We start from the raw sequence: 19,743 nt of genomic DNA on the forward strand, positions 1-19,743 counted from the left end.
CCATTTTTTTAAAAGTTTAAATTGGCAATTGTATTTACAGAGTACAACGTGATGTTTAAATGCATATATTATAAGACCGTTAACTCACACTTTGCTTGTGATGTGAAAATGTAAGACCTATTTTCCCATCAGTTTTCAAGTATGACAGTACATTATCAGCTACAGTTAACCATACTGTCTGCCACATCTCCAAAACTTACTGCTCCTAACTGGGACTTTTACCCTTTAACTAACATCTCTGCGTTGCCTCTCCTCCCCTGCCCCAACCCCTGGTAATCACCTTTCTATTCTTTACTATGAGTGTGACTTTTAGCATATAGGTGAGATCACATATTTTTCTGTGTCTGGTTTATTTCACTTAGTATAATGTTCTCCCAGTTCATCCATGTCACAAATGACAGGATTTTCTTCTTTTTTTAAAGGCTAAATAGTATCTCGTCATGTATACATACCACATGTCTTGTCCTTCCATCCAACCTCCAATTAACAGGTTGATTACATTATCCTGGCTAATGTGCATGTGGTGAATATGTCAGAACAAATTTATCTCTTTATTCTGATTTCATTCCTTTGGATCTATATCCAGAAGTAGAACTGCTGGATCACATTACTTTTAAATTTCCTAGAAACCTCCTCCGTACAGTTTTCCATTATGACTATATTTACATTCCCAGTACAAAGGTTCCCTTTTTTCCACATTTTTGCTAATGTTTTTGTCTTTTCAATAAGAGCCATTCTAAGAATATGAGGTAATATTACACTTTGGTTTTAATTTGCATTTCCCTAATTAGTGAGGTTGAACATCTTTTCATATACCTGTTGGCCATTTGTATATTGTCTTTTGAAAAATGTTTACTTAGATCTTTTGTATATTTATTTGTTTTTTGAGATGGGGTCTTGCTATGAAGTGTAGGCTAGCCTCAAACTCACAATCCTCCTGCTTCAGCCTCTTGAGTTGGGATTATAGATATGTGCAACCATGCCCAGCTTTAGATTTTATTTTTAATTAGCATACATTAGTAATTTGAAGGAATTTCATTGTGATAATTCCTTATTTGCACGTAGTATACTTTGAACAAGTACACCCCCTCCGTTACATTTACATTCCCCTCCTTGCATATATTATAATTGGGTTATTTTCTTGCTGTTGGTTTGCTTGAGCAGACCATTTTTATAATTTTTTTTTTGAGACAGGGTCTTGCTGTGTTGCCCACGCTGACCTTGAAACTATGGACTCAAGTGATCTTCCAGCCTCAGCATTCCAAGTAACTGGGGCTGCAGGCAAGTACTACCATGCTTGTCTCTATAATCTTACATTGATAAGACATTTTTCCACTTGATGGGAAATCCAGAATAAAAATAAACCAATTTAAGCCAGGCCTGGTGGTTCCTGTCTATAATCCCAGGTACTCAGGAGGCTTGCAAATTTGAGGCCAGCCTGAGTGAGACACTCAAAATTAAAAAAATAAGAGGCTGTCAACATAGCTTGCCCAGCATGCTCAAGGCACTGGGTTCAATCCTCAATACCACAAGTGAAAAAAATCTCATTATTAAAAGATCATATACACACATACAGTTTAAGCTGAACACAGTGGCTTGTGCCTGTAGTCACAACTACTAGGAGACTGAGGTAGAAGGATCAATTGAGCTCATGTGTTTTGTGAGTTTGAGACCAGACTGGGCAACATCAACTCTACTCTGTATGTATGTGTTTGCACATACACAGACTCCATAAATGAGAAGATTAAGTACTTTTCAGGATCATTAGTACAGGTGAGCTACTGGCACCCTGCTATAAGTGCTCTTTAACTGTTGGTTTACTGCTGGCACCAGTGAAGTAATGTATCAGTAAGACATTAACATCCAGGGTTCTCCTTGAAGATGCATAGAGGCTTTTCTACTGTTAAGGAATCCCTGTTCACCATCTGAATGTGGAGACAAAAATAAGTATTAAAGGAAAACATACAACTTGAAATCTCCCTACTACTACAAACTAGAAATGACATTATTAACAACAACCTCTTGGTTGGCTCACACCTGTAATCCTAGCTGTTTAGGCAGAGATTAGGAGGATCGGGGTTCAAGTCCAGCCTGGGGAAACACTTTCCAAGACCCTATTTTAAAAACACTCAATGTAAAAAAAGGCTTGAGGAGCAACTGAAGTGGTAGAGCACTTCTGCGTAGCAAGTGTGAATTCAAGCTCCAGTATTGCCCCCCCCCAATTTTTTTTTTTTTGGAATAGTAGTCTATGTCCCCTTTTCATTTGAGGCACTTCAGTCAAAGTTGTGGAGCCTGAAGTTTAAACATTTTGTTGTTTGGGGCATTCTTTTTTATAAGAAGTTTCTTTAGGTTCAGTTTCTCAAATGATGAGATTCCTTATGCTTATTATTTTTGGCAGTACTAGGGTTTGAACTCAGGGACTCTTGCTTTCTAGGCAGGTGCTTTACCACTTGAGCTATGCCTCCAGTTTGAGATTCCTTATCTTCTGTTTGCCCATTTTTTTCATGTAGAAATATGGTTGTACTTAGATAACTATTAAGATCTGGGGATGTTGTCTGGCACCAGAGGCTCATGCCTGTAATCCTAGATACTCGGGAGGTGGAAGCCAGGAGGATTGTGGTTCAAAGCCAACCCCAGGCAAAACAGTTCTTGAGACCCTATCTCCAAAATACCCAACACAAGATAGGGCTGGCCAAGTGGCTGAAATCGTAGAGTGCCTGTCTAGCAAACGAGCGGCCCTCAGTTTAAACCCCAGTACCATCACCAAAAAAAAAAAAAAAAAAAAAAGGTCTGGGGAGGATATAACTCATTGGTAGAGTGCTTGCCCCGCATCAGCAAGACCCTGAGTTCAGTCAGCAGCATTATAAAAATTGTTTTAAAAAAAAATAGGAGACAGCAAACAGTATAGCCAAATATAAATGATCAGTTCGTAGTTTAGAAGTCCCAAATCTTAGCCAGGCAGGATGATGTACATCTATAATCCTAGCATTTAGGAAGCAGAAGTATCACCAGTTTGAAACCAGCCTAGGCTACATAAGAGCCTGTCTCAAAAAGCCAAGGGCTGAAGATGTAAGAATACTTGCCCAGCATGTGCAAGGCCCTTTGTTTGATCTCTAGCATACCCTCTCTCTCTTCCCCCAGCAAAAAAGACAAATTTTACCTCCTATACTGACAAAGTTGAGATACTTCCTGTCTTCCTTGGCTAAAGCCTAGACCAAAACCAGGCATAGTGGAACCCACTCTAGTGGGAGATTACCAGGAGGAAAACAAAATCTTTCAGTTTTGTCTGTTCCTCTGTCATACAAACCAAACACTCCATTCCTAAGATACACTATTTTTAGGTTTCCTGACTATTTTGGACTGATGCATAGCAGAGGCAGCTCTTAAAAGATGCAAAGGGAAGCTGGGTGAGATATCCAGCTGACATTTGTCTTCATTTTTCCCATCTTAACCCATATTTAATTGTCAGCCTGACAGCTGCTGTTCTCCCTTTTCAGCATCAATGAACAGTCCAAATCATGCCTCTGCTTTTGTGAGCCCCCAAGCTTTGTCTCACCTTTTATTTACTTAGAAATAATGTTTTGATTCTTTTTCCCAGGGCATTTTTAGGACTCTCCTAAATGCATATACACACTTCTTAAATTGACTTGAAGACTATACTGTAGTCTGGCCAAAAAACCAGCCTAAATTTTATTTCCTGTGCTGGGGATATAGTTCGGTGATAGAATGCATCAGGCCCTGGGTTCAATTTCTGATACCACCAAAACTTAAATTCTGTTTTCTCTCTTAAAATCTGCCTCATTATAGGCGGGCATGGTCACAGTACATGCCTGTAATCCTGGCTGTTGGGGAGGCTGAAGTGGGAGGATCTTGAGGCCAGCTTGGGCAACACAGGATACCCTGTTTCAAAAAAGGAAAAAAAAAAGCTCCACTAACTTTTCCAGTTAAGCTTACTGTCACAGGGTTATTCAGTATTATGAAGACTAACAACAGCCAAATCATGTATTGTCCCTTTACCAAAATAGTACAGTAACAGTGGTCTTAACCACTTCCAAACTGATTTTAAAGAAATAACTCCCTGGATTGGGCTGGGGATATATCCTAGTGGTAGGGTACTTCCTAACATATGCTTGGCCCTTGGTTTGATCCCTGGCATTGTTTAAAAACAAAACAAAATAACAAAAAAAAGAGAATCGAGAAATGACTAACTCCTTTAGTTACTGAAAAAATACATATATTTAACTGGGTGATTAAACCCTTTGGATGTCCCTTTCTTTTTTTTTTTTTTTTTGAGATGAGGCCTTGCTATGTTCCCTAGGCTGGCCCCAAATTCCTGGGCTCATGCCATCCATGGCCTCAACTTCTCGAGTAGTTTGGATTATAAGTGTGTATACCAGTGTATATGTGTATGTGTTGCTGAGAGTCTAAACCAGGGCTTTGCACATGGTCAGCAAATGCTCTTAGGGTGACAGGATTTTTTCCCAAGGTCAAGCTATAGAAAGATGTCAGTCTTTAGTTTTAGCTAGCCCCTCTGACAATGCATCAGTAGTTTTTAAGTATCCCATATGAGCTGGATATTGTGGCTTATGATTCCAGCTACTAGCAACTCCAAGGTGGGGAGGTAGGGATTGTGAGGCCAGATTGAGCAATAGTGGAAACCCTATCTCCAAAATCCAAAAGAAGCCAGGTACCAGTGGCTCATGCCTGAATCCTAGGTACTTGGGAGGCAGAGGTCAGAAGGATCTCAGTTTGAGACCTTATCTCAAAAATAACCAATGCAGTAAAAGTGCTGGGAGGAGTGGCTCAAGTGGTACACCTACCTAGCAAACATGAGGCCCTGACTTCAAATCCCAGTAAAAAATAATCCAAAAGAGAAAAAGAAAAATCTAAGGTGAAAAAGTGATCCTGCATTACAATGTTGAGAGTCTAAGCCATCTTATTTTTATTTTTATTAGCAGTGTGGGGAATCAAATCCAGGGCTTTGCACACACATGCTAGGCAGGTGCTATACTATTGACCTATATCGCCATCTCTTTTTTTTCTTTCACAAAAGTCATAACTTTTATAAGACTTCTTTTTACAGGGTATAATACTAAGTGTATATTAAGTGTTATATATAGGTTAAGAACAAATTTGCTGAAAATGTTTTTTATTCCATCTTAATTTTTCTTCCTTTATGTAAGGATTCCTAGATGAGGTTATGAAAAAGTATGGCAGTTTGGTCCCACTCAGTGAAAAAGATGTCCTTGGAAGATTAAAAGATGTCTTTAATGAAGACTTTTCTAATAGGTATGTCAATGATGCTAAACCCCTTGAAAATAAATTAATGGCATATATGACTTTACTCTTGACTTAGGAAAAAAAAAGAAATCCTGTGTTTTAACCTTTTCTTTCTAAATCTTTGTTTCAGAAAAACATTTATCAATAAGGAAATAACAAACTATCGAGCCAGACATCAAAAATGCAACTTCCGAATCTTCTACAATAAGCACATGCTGGATATGGATGATCTGACAACCCTGGATGGTCAGAACTGGCTGAATGATCAGGTTAGTTCATCATACGTTCTCAGAGTGGTTGCACAGGATGTTGGTCAATGAAATAACCTTGTAGACACAGTTGGTTTTATTTATTTATTTGTTTTTTGGTTAGTGTTACTTGGGGGGTAAACTCAAGAACCTACTGCTTACTAGTGTTCTTCCACTCAGGCCACACCCCCAGCCTGGAAACAACAATTCTTTATTCTTAAGTGACTGGTTCACTAACCCCAAGATGCAAAAGGTTTTATTACTGCTACTACTATCAGTTTGTTACTCATTCTGCTAGGAGATGTCTGGATTGTACAAGGTCAGTAAGCTAAGCTAGTTTTACTCTTTTGCAGGTCATTAATATGTATGGTGAACTAATAATGGATGCAGTCCCAGACAAAGTAAGTGAAAACTTCCTCTTGAAGAGTGTCCTTGTGTTATTAGTAGGAGGAACTTTTTGTTTTTAAACTTTATATAATACATAAAACTTTACGTATTTGATTTTTCTTAGATTGTACAAAATGGGTTAGATTATGTCTTCATCATACTAGAGTTGAGTATAATTTCTGTCAGAGTGTCTCTGCATAAGAAGATCACATGGCCAGTGTTTTCTATTTTGTGGGAGGGTGGGTATCTTGAGGGGGCTTTTCTTTTTATTCTTGAGAGACATACAGCAAATATTATTTAAACTTTTAAATTAAATGTAAAGTCTTACTTGCTTTAAAAATGTAAAATAGTACTCTTCACTTTTTTGAGTATCAAACCTTTGGTACTCAAGCAGGGAGTGGTAGTGCAGGAGGATCATGGTTTTGAGACCAGTCTGTGCTATATAGTGAGACTGCTTTCTCTCTCTCTCTCTGGTTTTGTTTTTTTTTTTTTTTTTTTCTTTGCTGGGGTTTGAACTCAGCTCAGGGCAGGCTGCTAGGCAGGTGCTCTACCACTTGAGCCATTCTGCCAGCCCAAGACTCTTTCAAAAAAAAAAAAAAAGCAACCCTTGTACATTTCAAACACAAACTCAAACCCTGTTAACTCCAAACTCTTAAGACTTTAGTTTATATATTAAAACTTTGTGAACTTAATATCTTAATTTTTCCTTCTGAGTATTCACATAGCTCATGGAGTAGATGTGGCAATGCACACCTATGATCTCAGTACTGGGGAGGCTAAGGCAGAAGGATCAAGAACTCAAGGCTAGCCTGGGCTACATAGTAAGATCCTATCTCAGACAAACAAACAAAAAAACCCCAAACAAAAACCTGGGGGGTTTCTAAGTACTTTATAGAACTTTAGCAAATATTATAATTTAAACAGATAAATACAGTCTCAGATTCAAATACTATTTATGAATATAGAAAAATGTTTAACTTTTCAGTTAAAACCACAAATCTGTTATGCATTATAAACTATAATTGTGAGACAAATCTGTAAGTTTCTATTTTGTTGATGTTCTTAATTATCAGAAACTTTAAACTTGAAATTTAATTTATCTTCATTATTTGTACATTAATTCTGAGTCTTCATGGAGTTAAAAGGATACCTTACTAAGGCAGTGGTTCTCTAAGAGTATTTGCCAGACCCAAAGTACCACCTGAGAACTTACTGGAAACCCACATCCTCAGACCTCAGCTCACAGCCTGTTGTAACAAGCCCTGAAGTAGGTTCTGATGCACACCAGGCTTCAGAGTCGCTGCTCTAGAGACAATTAGTACTTCTCTTTTTATCCATGTTAAGCTGTAATGTTCTCAAAAGAATGTGTCTCAGTCACCTGGAAGGTTTATAAATCCAGATTGCTGGGGCCTGCTCTCCAAGTTTCTGCCTTAACAGGTCTGGGGTAGGACCTGAGAGTTAGATTTCATTTCCAAGTAATGCTCATTCTTTGCCCTGACAGCCACACGCACTTATGGGACAGTTTTATCATATTAAGTAAGTCAAAATTAGAGTGAACACCAACTCTATGGTACTGGAGGTGTAGCTTGCTTAGCAGGCATGTGGCCCTGGGTTCCATCTAAAGCATCACATGCACAAAACAAAATAAAATGAAACATGTACTGACTCATATGAACTAATACCATTTGTAAGCTAGAAATCCAAAACCAAAGATATAGGACCTGATTCTTCACATAGCCAGGGTAAATCTTTTTTCATTTCTTTTGAAGATAGGATCTTGTGAACTATTTTCCTGGGCTGGCCTTAAACTGAGATCCTCCCTATCTCAGCCTCCCAAGTTGCTAGGATTATAGACTTGAGTCTTTAGCACTTGGTTTTTCATAGTTACTATACACAGTCTCCAAATCCACATACTTCAGATGGGGTTAGTTTTGTAATCCTTCTCTCTTGAGTTCAAGGTAATCATCACCTGTTTTGGAGACATTTGTCAGGTTGCCTCTCTACTTGATTGGATTCAGGTAATCTTATTGTCCTACTCCAGTTCTGACTATAGGCCACAGCTGTATGATCCTTCTAATGGAAATTTGGAACAGAATCTTCTATATACCATATAATGTACTTTCTGTATTTTGATTTTTTTTAGGGGGTGGGAGGGATGGACCTGGGGTTTGACTCAGGGCTTCATACTTGTAAAGCAGGTGCTCACTGCTTGAACCACACCTCCAGTCTATTTTGTTCTGGTTATTTTGGAAATGGGTTCTCACTAACTATTTGCCCAGACTGGCCTTGAACTGTGATCCTCCTGATCTCAGCTTCCCAAAGAGCTAGGATTTCAACTGTGCACCCCTGGTGCCTGGCTTTTTGGCAACAGAGGGTAATTTAGATTCAGGGCCTCCCGTTTGTTAGGCAGGTGCTCTACCACTTGAGCCACTCTACCAGCCCTACTTTGGTTATTTTTGTTTGTTTTTATTGGTGGGACTGGGTTTGAATTCAGGGCTACCCACTTGTAAAGCACATGCTCTACCACTTGAGTCACTCTTCAGCCATTTTGATCTGGCTGTTTTGGAGATGAGGGTTTCTTGCCTGCGTTGGCCTCAAACTGCCTTGATCATTATTTTTATGAAGAAACTTTTCTTCACCTTTTTGTCTGTTTTATATTCAAGCATTTTAAAATTTCTGCTTTCTTTTGAAATTAAATCTGGGTACAACCTAATATAACGTGGTTGCTTATATTTGCTGTCTGTTGTAGGTTCACTTCTTCAACAGCTTTTTTCATAGACAGCTGGTAACCAAAGGATATAATGGAGTTAAGAGATGGACTAAAAAGGTATTCTGTTTCTTTTTATTCTAAATTTGAAATGGATAAACCACTTTGGGTTAAAAGATAAGAACTTTAATTGCCAATATGTTAATTGGGCCTTTTAATGTGACAGTTTAATTTTTTTAAATCACATTGTTGAAAAGAAGACACTAGTAAAACTCTTGAATCTGTGTAGTGAGTTGGAATATGCTATAACTTCCAGCACTAGGCTGGGAGTTAATGCCTGCAGCATTGCTATTAGCTTTCTGTGTAACACAGACAAGACACTTAACTTGTCTGAATCTTAGATTGCTCAGCTGTGAAACAAAATGCTAAATAAATCAGGGTAATAGCTGAACTAAAGTTATCTTCGGTGACTATGCCAGAAACATTTTGATTAAAATTTTTCTTCTTTTCCTTTTTTTTTTGGCTGTACTGGGGTGATGGGTTTTTTTCAAGATAGGGTCTCTTGAACTATTTGCCTGGGATGGCTTTGAACTGCTATCCTCATGATCTCTGCACCTGAATAGCTAGGATTACAAGCTTGAGTCACTGGTGCCGAGTATCCTTTTTTTTTTTTTTTGAGACAGAATCCCACTATATAGCCCAGGCTGGCCTAGAACTCACAAGCCTCCTGCCTCAGCCTCTGGAGTGCTGGCATTATTACAGATATGTGCCACTTTGGCCAGAAACATTGTAAATCCCACTTATGTTCCTTTCTGATATTATGACAAAATTATCAACAAGTTCACATTCAAGTTCTAAATCTAGAGATACTATAGCTTTACACTTTTTATACTAGATGGGTTAGAGAAACTTAAGAGTGTCTTAAACAGTCATAGATAATGAATCATTTTGTGTAAAGTACAAACATCTGATTGAAGCATACAAATCTAGGGAAATAGATAAAAAAGTGGAATCGGTCCTAGCTTCACATCCTAGTTTGGTTGCTTAACCGTTTAGCTATAGACCTTGGGGAAATTACTTCATTCCTTTAAACTTCAATTTTCTTACCTATAAAATAGGAATATCCATGGTATTTACTTTGTTACAGGGATTAAGTGAGATTGTGCAAGCAAACTACCAAGTACATGGCAAACACACAGTAGATGGTAATCATTATTGTGATTTATAATATTACTTGCCAAATGTGAATTTCAGTTCTTTGATTTTGTAATCCAACCACTAGGAATTTATTCTGAGTAAATCTCAAAAAGGAAAGTTCTGCATGTAAAAAAAGTTCCTCAGGTCAGGCACGATGGGCAGACCCAGTCTCAGAAATAACCAACACAAAAATAGCTGGTGGTATGCCTCAAGTGGTAGAGCACCTGCCTAGAAAATGAGTTCAACCCTCAGTACCTAAAAAAAAAAAAAAACAACAGTTCCTCAGATTGCTAATTACAGTAGCAAATTAAAATGTCAGGTAAATTGGTATATCAGTTCCATGGAATGTAAATCCTCAGTAAAACTTAATGGTTTTCAGTCATTACTTCTTATTGTAAATGTATTCCAAACTGATGCAATAGTAACAAAATCAGGAATCAAAGATGTCATCTATTTCTTAATCTTTCTTTAGAGAAGGCAATAGATAATGTGTCTCTGGAACTGGTAAATTGAAAAAGATTAGATCATATATCCTATTCTTATTCCTCAGTCACATGGTGTAGCCATATTGGCTTCCTTGCAATACTTTTTTTTTTTTTTTTTTTTTTGTGGCACTGGGGTTTGAACTCATGGCCTCACACTTGCTAGGCAGGTGCTCTACTATTTGAACCACTCTGCCAGCTTCTCAATAGTCACTTTTGTTTCAAGGCCTTTGCATTTCCCAACACCACCAAAACAACAATAAAAAGTTGAGAAGAAAAAACAACATTGGACTACAAAGTAATTGAAGCAGGAAAGGGAAGATGGACTACCTCTTTTAGATAGGATAGTAAATAACTCTTTAAAGAGGTCATGTTTCACTGAAACTCTGTAGTAAGAAGGACCAACTATGTGAAGGTCAGAAGCATATTCCAGATAAATAAACAGTGAATATAAGGCAAGGAGAAGTGAGCTTGCCCTGCTAGGTACAGGAATAATATCAGAGAGTGAGTAGGAAAAAACAAATTCAGTTTCTCTACTGCATTTTCAATATAGAAAACTTCAGTGATCCCAAAATATGTGGGAATTTCTCCCCACCAGCAAGCAAGCAGTCATTTCAGTGTTGGACAACAGATGAACACCATCCAACTTAAACTAATTCTGACACTGTCTATAAGGAAATACTGTCAGATCCCACAAGATTAAGCACTACTTCCCATGCCTGTTGCAAGCCCCAAGTTATTTTACCCATGTTTTAGCACTGCAGCTATAAATCTTGGGTTCCTACAGCCCCCTCAGGTTCAACTTATTTCCTAGAGCTCCACAGAACTCAAGCAAACACGTTTATGGGTTTATTCCAGAGGCTATTCTGAAAGATTCAAATAATCAACCAGTTGAGGAGATACATAGGAGGAGGTCTGGAAGGGTCCCAAGCACAGGTGCTTCTGTCCCCATAGAATTGGGGTGCACTACCCTTTTGGCCTGTGGTTGTGGTCTTGTTCGCCTTCCTGTGGAAGTCCCCAGGTGTTCAGCTATTTGCAGGCTCTCCAAACCCTTTTTGAGGTCTTTATAGAACTTTCATTATGTAGGCATGATTGATTAGAGACCATTAGCCATTTGGGATCATCTTATTTCCCTTCCCTCCCAGGAAGTAGGAAGGTGGGCCTGAGAGTAACTTCCCTCTGAGCACAGCTCTGTCAATCAGTGTCCCCTCTTCTCCCCTTGGTTATTTAGGGACATTCCAAAAAATTGCTTCACTAGCATAAGCTCCAGTTTGTTTTGGAAGGGATTGTCGTCAATAAAAATAGATTGTCTTTCATCTTTATCACTCTGAAGCTTTTCCAGTTGCTCTGGGAACCAAGGACAAAAAGCCAAATATTTTAGATACTCTAAAGGCTGGGAGAGTTGTCAGTATAATTTCTTGTTTTAGATACTCGGATGTTTTTTGAGCTGGAAAGTGCTGTTGCCTATTTTATCTTCCCTGCCTAAAATGCTTGGTTTGGATCTCACATTTTGTCTGCATTTTATAATATTTGTATATTTATAATGACATATCTTGGGGGTGTATATGAGACTTCATATACATTCAAGGTGTTTATGAAGACACAAAATTTGCTTCATATGTACCTAAACACATATTGTAAAAGTAATTTTATACACTATTATGCATGTTTTTTGTTAAATATTTTGCAAAACTCTTAGTGATGCTGGGCTTTGCGCATATTAGGCAAGTGTTCTACCAGTGAGCTATATCCCCAACCTTTATGCTGGTCTTTTGACTGGGCCCATTGGCATGAATTCATGTGTGGAATTTCCTACCCCTAGCTCTGTATTTTGTTTTGTCCAAATCCCCTCATACTGAAAATGGAGATTTGGATCCAAGGCCCAAACTCCTAGGATTCTACATTTCAGGTCCAGCCACTTAACCCCATATATCGACTAAATAGACATGATGAGCGACAGAAAAAGGAATTTTATTACGCAGCCCCGGATATGCTGTGGGAAGTGGTAAAGTAAGCAGTTCAGCCCATCTTTAGCTACCTGTGGGGTACAGACATGAGCTTTAGCTTTAAATAAACAAAGAATTAAGTCAGGGGACAAAAGGTATGCATAATTAAACAGTGTGTCACAGGTTGTTCTGTGGTCATCACATTGGTCATGTGGGGCCTGGTTGACCATTATCATCAGGTCTTGCTCTTTGAGGGTTTTGGAGTTGTTATTGCTGTCATCACTTGAGGGGAACAATTTGGTTCCTAAGAGATGAGTACTTCTGCTGCCAGATACAGCCTTCGTCATTATAGGTATTTGTCCTCATTTGGGGGGTGGTCTGTCCTACAAGGCTCCTTAGAGTAGTTTCAGTCCCTTGTCATAATGATATTATCGATCATTCCTATCCTTCATTGATTCCAAGGTGGCTGTGGGAGAGAATGGTTCAGAACAAAGGACCACAACTACAAAAAGGAGCCAGAGATAATAAGCTTTTCTCCTGTTTTTAGCTAATTCATGGGCCCAAGTAAGGTGTCAGTGCTTTTAACCAAAAGCAATTTAAGCACCTCTTACAATACCAGGTTTATAAATGGAGAAACTGAAGAGCAGCAGTCAAAGTACTTTGCTCCAAAGTTACTAATAAAAGATTCATTTATAGCAGGAAGACTTGATAAATTAGTTTCTGAGAATCAGATCTCATTTAAAATAGTCTTGTAAATTTTTTAACCAAAGTAATCACTAAAATACTCTCAAGGCTGGTGGAGTGACTCAAACAGTAAGAGCAGAAGTATGAGGCCCCTAGTTCAAACCCCAGTGCCGCCAAAAAAACACAAACAAAAAGCCCAGAAACAAATTTTTTTCTTTTCTTGGTGATATTGGAGTTTGAACTCAGATCCTCACACTTACTAGGCAAGCACTCTACCACTTGAGGCTGCCTCAGCCCTCAAATGCCAGTGTTCCAAATGTGTACCACCACACCTAGCTTTACATTCAGTTTTTTTTGTTTTCTTTTTGTTTTTTTTTACAAACATTATGGTGCACTATTTGTTTTTTTGTTTGTTTGTTTGTTTTTTGGCAGTACTGGAGTTTGAATTCAGGGCCTCATCCTTGCTAGGCAGGTGCTCTACACTACTTAAGCAAGTCTGCCAGCTTGGAGCACCTGCTACTTTACCAACCCATAGGCCAAAAGCCCAACATACCAAATAAGAGACAAGTACTGCTGAAAGAGGTTTATTACACAGCATAGTGTACTGCAGGAAGAGGGAAAGTGAACACTTCATCCCGTCTTTGGGGTGTAGACATGAGCTTTAGGGTTTTTTTGTTATTTGCTTTGTGGTACTGGGGTTTGAACTCAGGGCCCTGCACTTATTAGGCAAGTGGTAGAGCCAGGCCTCCAGTTGAGCTTTAGGTATAAATAAAGGAAGAATTGGAACAGGGGGCAGAGGTATGTAGAGTTAAACAATCTCAGTTACAATGTGGCCTAGTTAATCATTATCTCAGTTCTGGTTCTGCAAAGGGTTCTGGAGAAGTTGTCATTACTGTCATCACTTGAACATAGCAATCTGGTTCCCATGAAATGATTACTCCTGCTCCAGGTTGCAGCCTCATCATTTTAGGTACTTGTCCTCGATTGTGAAGGTGTGTGTGTGTGCGTGGGGTGTCTGTCCTGCAAAATGAAGATGTTATAAATCAGTATTCTCCTTCCTGGATTCCAAGGTGGTTGCAAGGTGACTGCAGGACAGAATGGCTCGGAGCAAAGACAGATGCAAAATGGAGGCAGGGATACCAAGTTTTTTTTCCTGCTTTCGGTTAACTTGTGCACCCAAGTAAGGAGTCGGTGCTTTCTAACAGAAACAGTTTCTAAATATCTGTTATACCCCTGGAATTTTCAGTGGAATCGCAAATATTTCTAGGTTGTAAAGGATATGTACTAGGACATACAAGATGTATGTTCAGATTGTAAATTTGATATAAAGGGTGTGTAAAGTATCAAGGATGCTTCTCTCAATTTTGACATCTGGAGATACATGGGAATAATAGTGATAATAGTTCAAGATTTATAGGTTACTTACAGTGTATCAAAACACTTTTTTTTTTTTGGTGGTACTAGGTTTGAATTTGGGGTCTGTACTTGCTAGGCAGGTGCTCTACCACTTGAACCACACCCCCAGCCTCCAAAGCACATTTTTATGCATTTTTCATATGTTCTCTTGTCATTCCCCACAAATTCATAAGATAGGTACTGCTGTGTTCTACATTTCATACTTCAGGAAATCAGGACACCAGAAGGCTAAGAAAATTGCCAAAGCCATCTGGCTAATAAGTGGAAGGGCCATTATTTGAACTTAAACAGCCTTGCTTCTAGCTCACAGTCTTAACTACTGTACTGTCAGTAGAAACATGAGTTAGAATTTGTGCTGTTTTCTAATACTATATCTTCGTGAACAAGAATAGAGGGCTGGGGAAGCACTTGTGTAGCATGTGTCAGGGTTTGATGCACAGCACTGTTCAAAAAAAAAATTTCAGACCAAGTCATATCAGACAGTTGATAAACACAGGTTTAAATGAAAAATAGTGGGCTGGGGATGTAGCTCAGTGGGCAAGTGTTTGTCTAGCATGCAAAGGCCACCGGTTCAATCTCCAGTACCAAAAAAAAAAAAAAAGTGTTTTCTATTAATTTTTCTTGTTGTATATTATACTTTATAGTAAGACCTAGGTTAAATTCTGGTTCACTACTTCCTAGTTTTATGACTTTTAGCATATCTAAGGTCAAATGGAAACTGCTGTTTGTTGTTGGGTCTATGCTAATGACTGCATTTCTTTCTCTTTTCTTTATCAGGTGGATTTGTTTAAAAAGAGTCTTCTGTTGATTCCTATTCACCTGGAAGTCCACTGGTCTCTCATTACTGTGACACTCTCTAATCGAATTATTTCATTTTATGATTCCCAAGGCATTCATTTTAAGTTTTGTGTGGAGGTAAGTTAATATCTTGCCTACTTTCTCATTTATCTTGTGGTTAGCCAACTTGTATTTTAGCTCTAGATAGAACAATGGAAGACTGTACCACACAGGAACAGTTTCTTTTAGGAAAGTCCTAAACTGTTAGCAGAGAAATAGACTGCAGGAAGACTATTAGGGTGGGAAAGGTAGATGTCTAAGACCTGGATCCGCTCTGAGATACATGCCTATTTGGATTGTGTCAGCACTTTTTCTGTTTTTAGAATTTGTTTTTGCTGTACTGGGGATTGAACTCAGGGCCTACACCTTGAGCCACTCCATCAGCCATTTTTGTGATGGGTATTTTCTAGATAGAGTCTTGTGAACTGTTTGCCTAGGCTGGCTTCGAACATCAATCCTCCTTATCTCTTACCGGCGCCTACCTAGCATTGTTTCTTGAATATGGGTAGAAACTTTTCTTTGGTTTCTCTCAGAGCCAAGGATTTGTTTCTGTCTTCAAAATAACTATAGAATAAATCATAGCCTAAGAGAATCACTGGCACATTAGAGTTCAGCTAACACTAATACCAGTGCAACCAGATGGTGGAATACAAAAGCCAGAAAAAATCAGTAGATTTCCTGATTTTCCTGTACAGTCAAAAACCAGTTAGAGCTGGCACTCATGGTTCACACCTGGAATCCTAACTGAGAGGCAGAGATCAGGAGGATTGTGGTTCAAGGCCAGACCCAAGCAAATAGTTCAAGAGACCCCCATCTCCAAAATAACCAGAGCAAATGGACTGCAGGTGTGGCTCAAAAAGTAGAGCACCTGCTTTGCAAGCATGAAGCCCTGAGTTCAAACCCCTGTCCCACTACAAAAAAACAAAAAAGTAGGCATCTACTTTTTAGATTTTACATCTAAAATCCCACCTATGAGAGAGGCAGAGATGAGAGGGTCATGGTTCAAGGCCAGCCAAAGCAAAAAAGTTAGTGAGACTCTATCTCAAAAAAAAAAGGCAAACCTTCTCTTCCCCACCTCCAAAAAAAAAAACAAGCCAGAGGCAGAGTAGGAGGATGACAATCTGAGACTAGCCTGGGCAAAAGCAAGACCCTATCTGAAAAACAAACTAAAAGCAAAAAATTACTAAGAAGTGGCTCAAATGATAGAGTACCTACTAGAAGTCCCTGAGTTCAAACCTCAGTACTGGCAAAAAAGAAAAGAAAAAAAGAATCAGTTAGAAAATGTGACTGAAAGCAAAAGATTCCATTTACAAAAGCAACAGAGCAAAATTTATCCAGGAATATTCCCTAGCAAGAAATGTAATAATTTATACCTTTATTTAGTTATTTAAGAAACTGACAAGGTAGAGAGGCAGGCAGACTCAATATTGAAAAGATCAGTTCTCTCTAAACTAATTTCTACTAATTTTCATCCTAATCAGTTTTCCAACATAATTTTTTTTCATTGCTGGGGATCAAACCCAAGGCTTTGCACATGCTAGGCAAGCACTTTACCACTTAGCTATACCCATAGCCCGTTGTTTGGTTTTTTTTTTTTTTTTTTTTTTTTGATAGCACTGGGGTTTGAACTCAGGACCTGATGCTTACTAGGCAGGCACTCTTGCTGCTTGTGCCACTCCGCCAGCCCCCCTGTTGGTTTCTGAGACAGAGTCTTGCTGAGTAACCCAGGCTGGCTTCAAACTCAAGATTATCCTTCCTTAACCATTCCCCTTCCTCCATCAGTGTTGGGATTATAGGCATATAACATCACACCCAGCTCTAACAGGATTTTGAATGGAACCTAATAAGCTCCTTCTAGAATTCATATTGTAGAATTCATGTGGATAAATAACTAAAACAGTTTCAAACTAGAATAGAGAAGGCATACTTACTCTACTAGATACCAAACTATGTTATAAAGTTTATATGATAAAATTGGGAAAAGACAAGCTATTAAGTTAAAACACTGGGAATATTAGTTATTAATTAGAAAAGCTAGATGTATATGCTTACTTTATACTATTTATAAGAACAAATTTCAAATGGAATAAAGACCTAAATATAAAACATAAAACTGCAAAAATATTTGAATAAAATGTAGATGTTATGTTCTTGGAGTAGAGAAAGGCTGTTAACACAGAAGCAAAAGAAAAAAAAAAGATACAAGGAACAGCTTGATAAATTTAATCATATCACAATTAAAATTTTCTGCATATCAGGGTGGGTGTGGGGTAGGGTCAGTGGTAGAGCATGCATAAGGCCCTGGGTTGAATCTGTAGCACCACCAAAAAAATAAATAAGTAAAACTCCCATATGTCATAAAGGTAAAAGATAAGTGACAAACTTGGAGAAGATGTTTGTGATATATATAACACAATTATTATTTAGAATATATAAAGAACTCTTAGGAAGGGACTAATAGAAATGGACAAAGGACAACACAAGTAATTTTTAGGAAAAATTCAAATAAGTATTAAACAGGGAAGTGTGCATGGAGGCCATCCTAGACTATATAGCAAGACCCTGTCTCAAAAACAAAATACAAACAGAAACCTAACAAGATGTCTAGCAAAACATAGTTGTCTAGCAAAACAAAGTAACAAACAACAAAAAATATCCCACATAGGTGTCTAGCCTTACCAGAAATAAGAGAAAGACAAATTAAAACTGTATCAGGTGGTTAGTCTTTTACTCCCATTTCCTCCGTGGGAACAGGAAATGTTCCTCTTTTTCTTTCCACTTCTCCTTTATCCTGTTATACTAAAAGTAATCCTTGCTAAACGTTAAAAAACAAAACAAAAAATAACAACTATCAGTGGGACTGGAATTGTAGCTCAGTAGTAAAGCACTTGCCTAATAGGTATGGAGCTCTGGGTTTGATTTCTACCACCAGAAAAAAACAGTCTCCATCAGGGTTCCATTTTTTACCTATTATAGTAGAATATTTTCTGGTGAGGTATAGAATTCATATGGCTACTTGGACAACTGCAGTGCTAATTAGTTCCTAATGAAAAAAGCCACAGACATTAATGTGTCTTTGTAACATAAAAAATGGTTTTATGAATGGGGCATGTACATAGTGAAAAATGGATGTGAGGGCGATCTGGCTGCGACATCTGTCACCCCATTGATCGCCAGGGTTGATTCGGCTGACCTGGCAGGCTAGGTGGGTGTCCCCTTCCTCCCTCACCACTCCATGTGTGTCCCTCCTGAAGCTGCGCGCTCGGTTGAGGAGGACGACCGTCCCTGATAGAGGAGGACCGTTCTTCGGTCAAGGGTACACGAGTAGCTGCGCTCCCCTGTTAGAACCTCCAAACAAGCTCTCAAGGTCTATTTATAATAGTGAAAAGTTAAATAACTTGAATTAGCTTTACCAAGAGAAAAACTAATTATGCCACAGTATATCCATACTATTAACTGACCACAGTAGTTAATAAATATAGTAGATTTCCATAGGCTAAGGTGGAAAGAGCTCTAAGACATAAATTGAGTTTTTATTTATTTATTTATTTCAGTGCCAGGAATTTCACCCAGGGCCTTGTGTGTGCTAGGCAAGTGCTTTATATTCACAACAGCATAATGGAGTGGGATTTTTTTTTTCCTGGTTCTGGGATTTGAACTCAGGGCTTTGAGTTTTCTAGGTAGGTGCTCTACCATTTGCGCATCACCCCAACTCCTATAATTGAGTTCTAAAAGCCAGTTGTAGCAGAATGATACAATAAAATAATTTATTGGTAGAAAATTACACGTGTGTGTGTATATGTATATAGCTATATATATACATATATTTCCAAAAAAAAAAAAAAATGCCTGGATGGCCAGGCTTGGTGGTGCATGTCTATAGACCCAGGAGGCTCACTTGAGCCCCAGAACTTGAGACCAGCTTGGACAACATGTGAGACCCTGTCTCAAAAACAAAAATAAAACAAAAAGATGGGCTGGATGCTTATAATTTTTATTTTTGTGGTTACCTTTTTGTAAGTGTAGAAAGGAGTAGGACTAATAGTAAAAAGGAATTTGCCTTGTTTGAGATATTATGATTTTTTTTGTTTCAAGTAGAGTGTCTTGTATTTCTTATATAATTAAGATTTAACTTAAAAAGTAAGTATAAAGAAATTATAAGGCCAAGTTTTCAAAATCCAAGGTTTTTTGTTCTAAGAAATACAAAAAAAAAAAAAGCAGCAGCAGCAACCCTGAGAATCTTGGACCTAGAGTTCTCTAACTCCAGGTGTGAGTGTGTTTTCCAGTTTAATTCCTTGTTTTTCTTAACCAACACTGCCCTCACTTGTCCAGAGCCTGTCTGTGTTGTCTCTTTCCTGGACAAACTTGGAAAGATATGAAAAAAAGTGTAGCCATATCAGTGTCTTTAATAATCAGATTTTGACAGAGGCAGGAAGGGGGGGTCAGGAAAATTATTTCACCTGGGAACTATTTAACCTTTGCTTTGTGCCAGGCATGGATGCTGGGAAGTCAGGGAAGAGCTAGACAGACATTTGCTTTCATGGAACAAATGATGGGGG

The 19,743-nt window shown here is 38.4% G+C and overlaps 1 protein-coding gene across 5 annotated transcripts in view; it reads left to right on the plus strand.

The window, feature by feature from the left end:
- The window catches only part of Senp5 (SUMO specific peptidase 5), a 41,624-nt gene that overhangs the window by 13,773 nt on the left and 8,108 nt on the right, over positions 1-19,743 (plus strand). For all 5 annotated transcript variants that reach the window (XM_074073431.1, XM_074073430.1, XM_020169171.2 and 2 more), the window contains 5 exons: positions 5,184-5,289; positions 5,411-5,549; positions 5,882-5,929; positions 8,665-8,742; positions 15,125-15,262. In XM_074073431.1, the coding sequence (XP_073929532.1) occupies positions 5,184-5,289; positions 5,411-5,549; positions 5,882-5,929; positions 8,665-8,742; positions 15,125-15,262 (509 nt within the window). The remainder of the gene's footprint in view (positions 1-5,183; positions 5,290-5,410; positions 5,550-5,881; positions 5,930-8,664; positions 8,743-15,124; positions 15,263-19,743) is intronic.

Source organism: Castor canadensis, chromosome 5 (assembly GCF_047511655.1).
Source record: "Castor canadensis chromosome 5, mCasCan1.hap1v2, whole genome shotgun sequence".
Taxonomy (NCBI): Eukaryota; Metazoa; Chordata; class Mammalia; order Rodentia; family Castoridae; genus Castor; species Castor canadensis.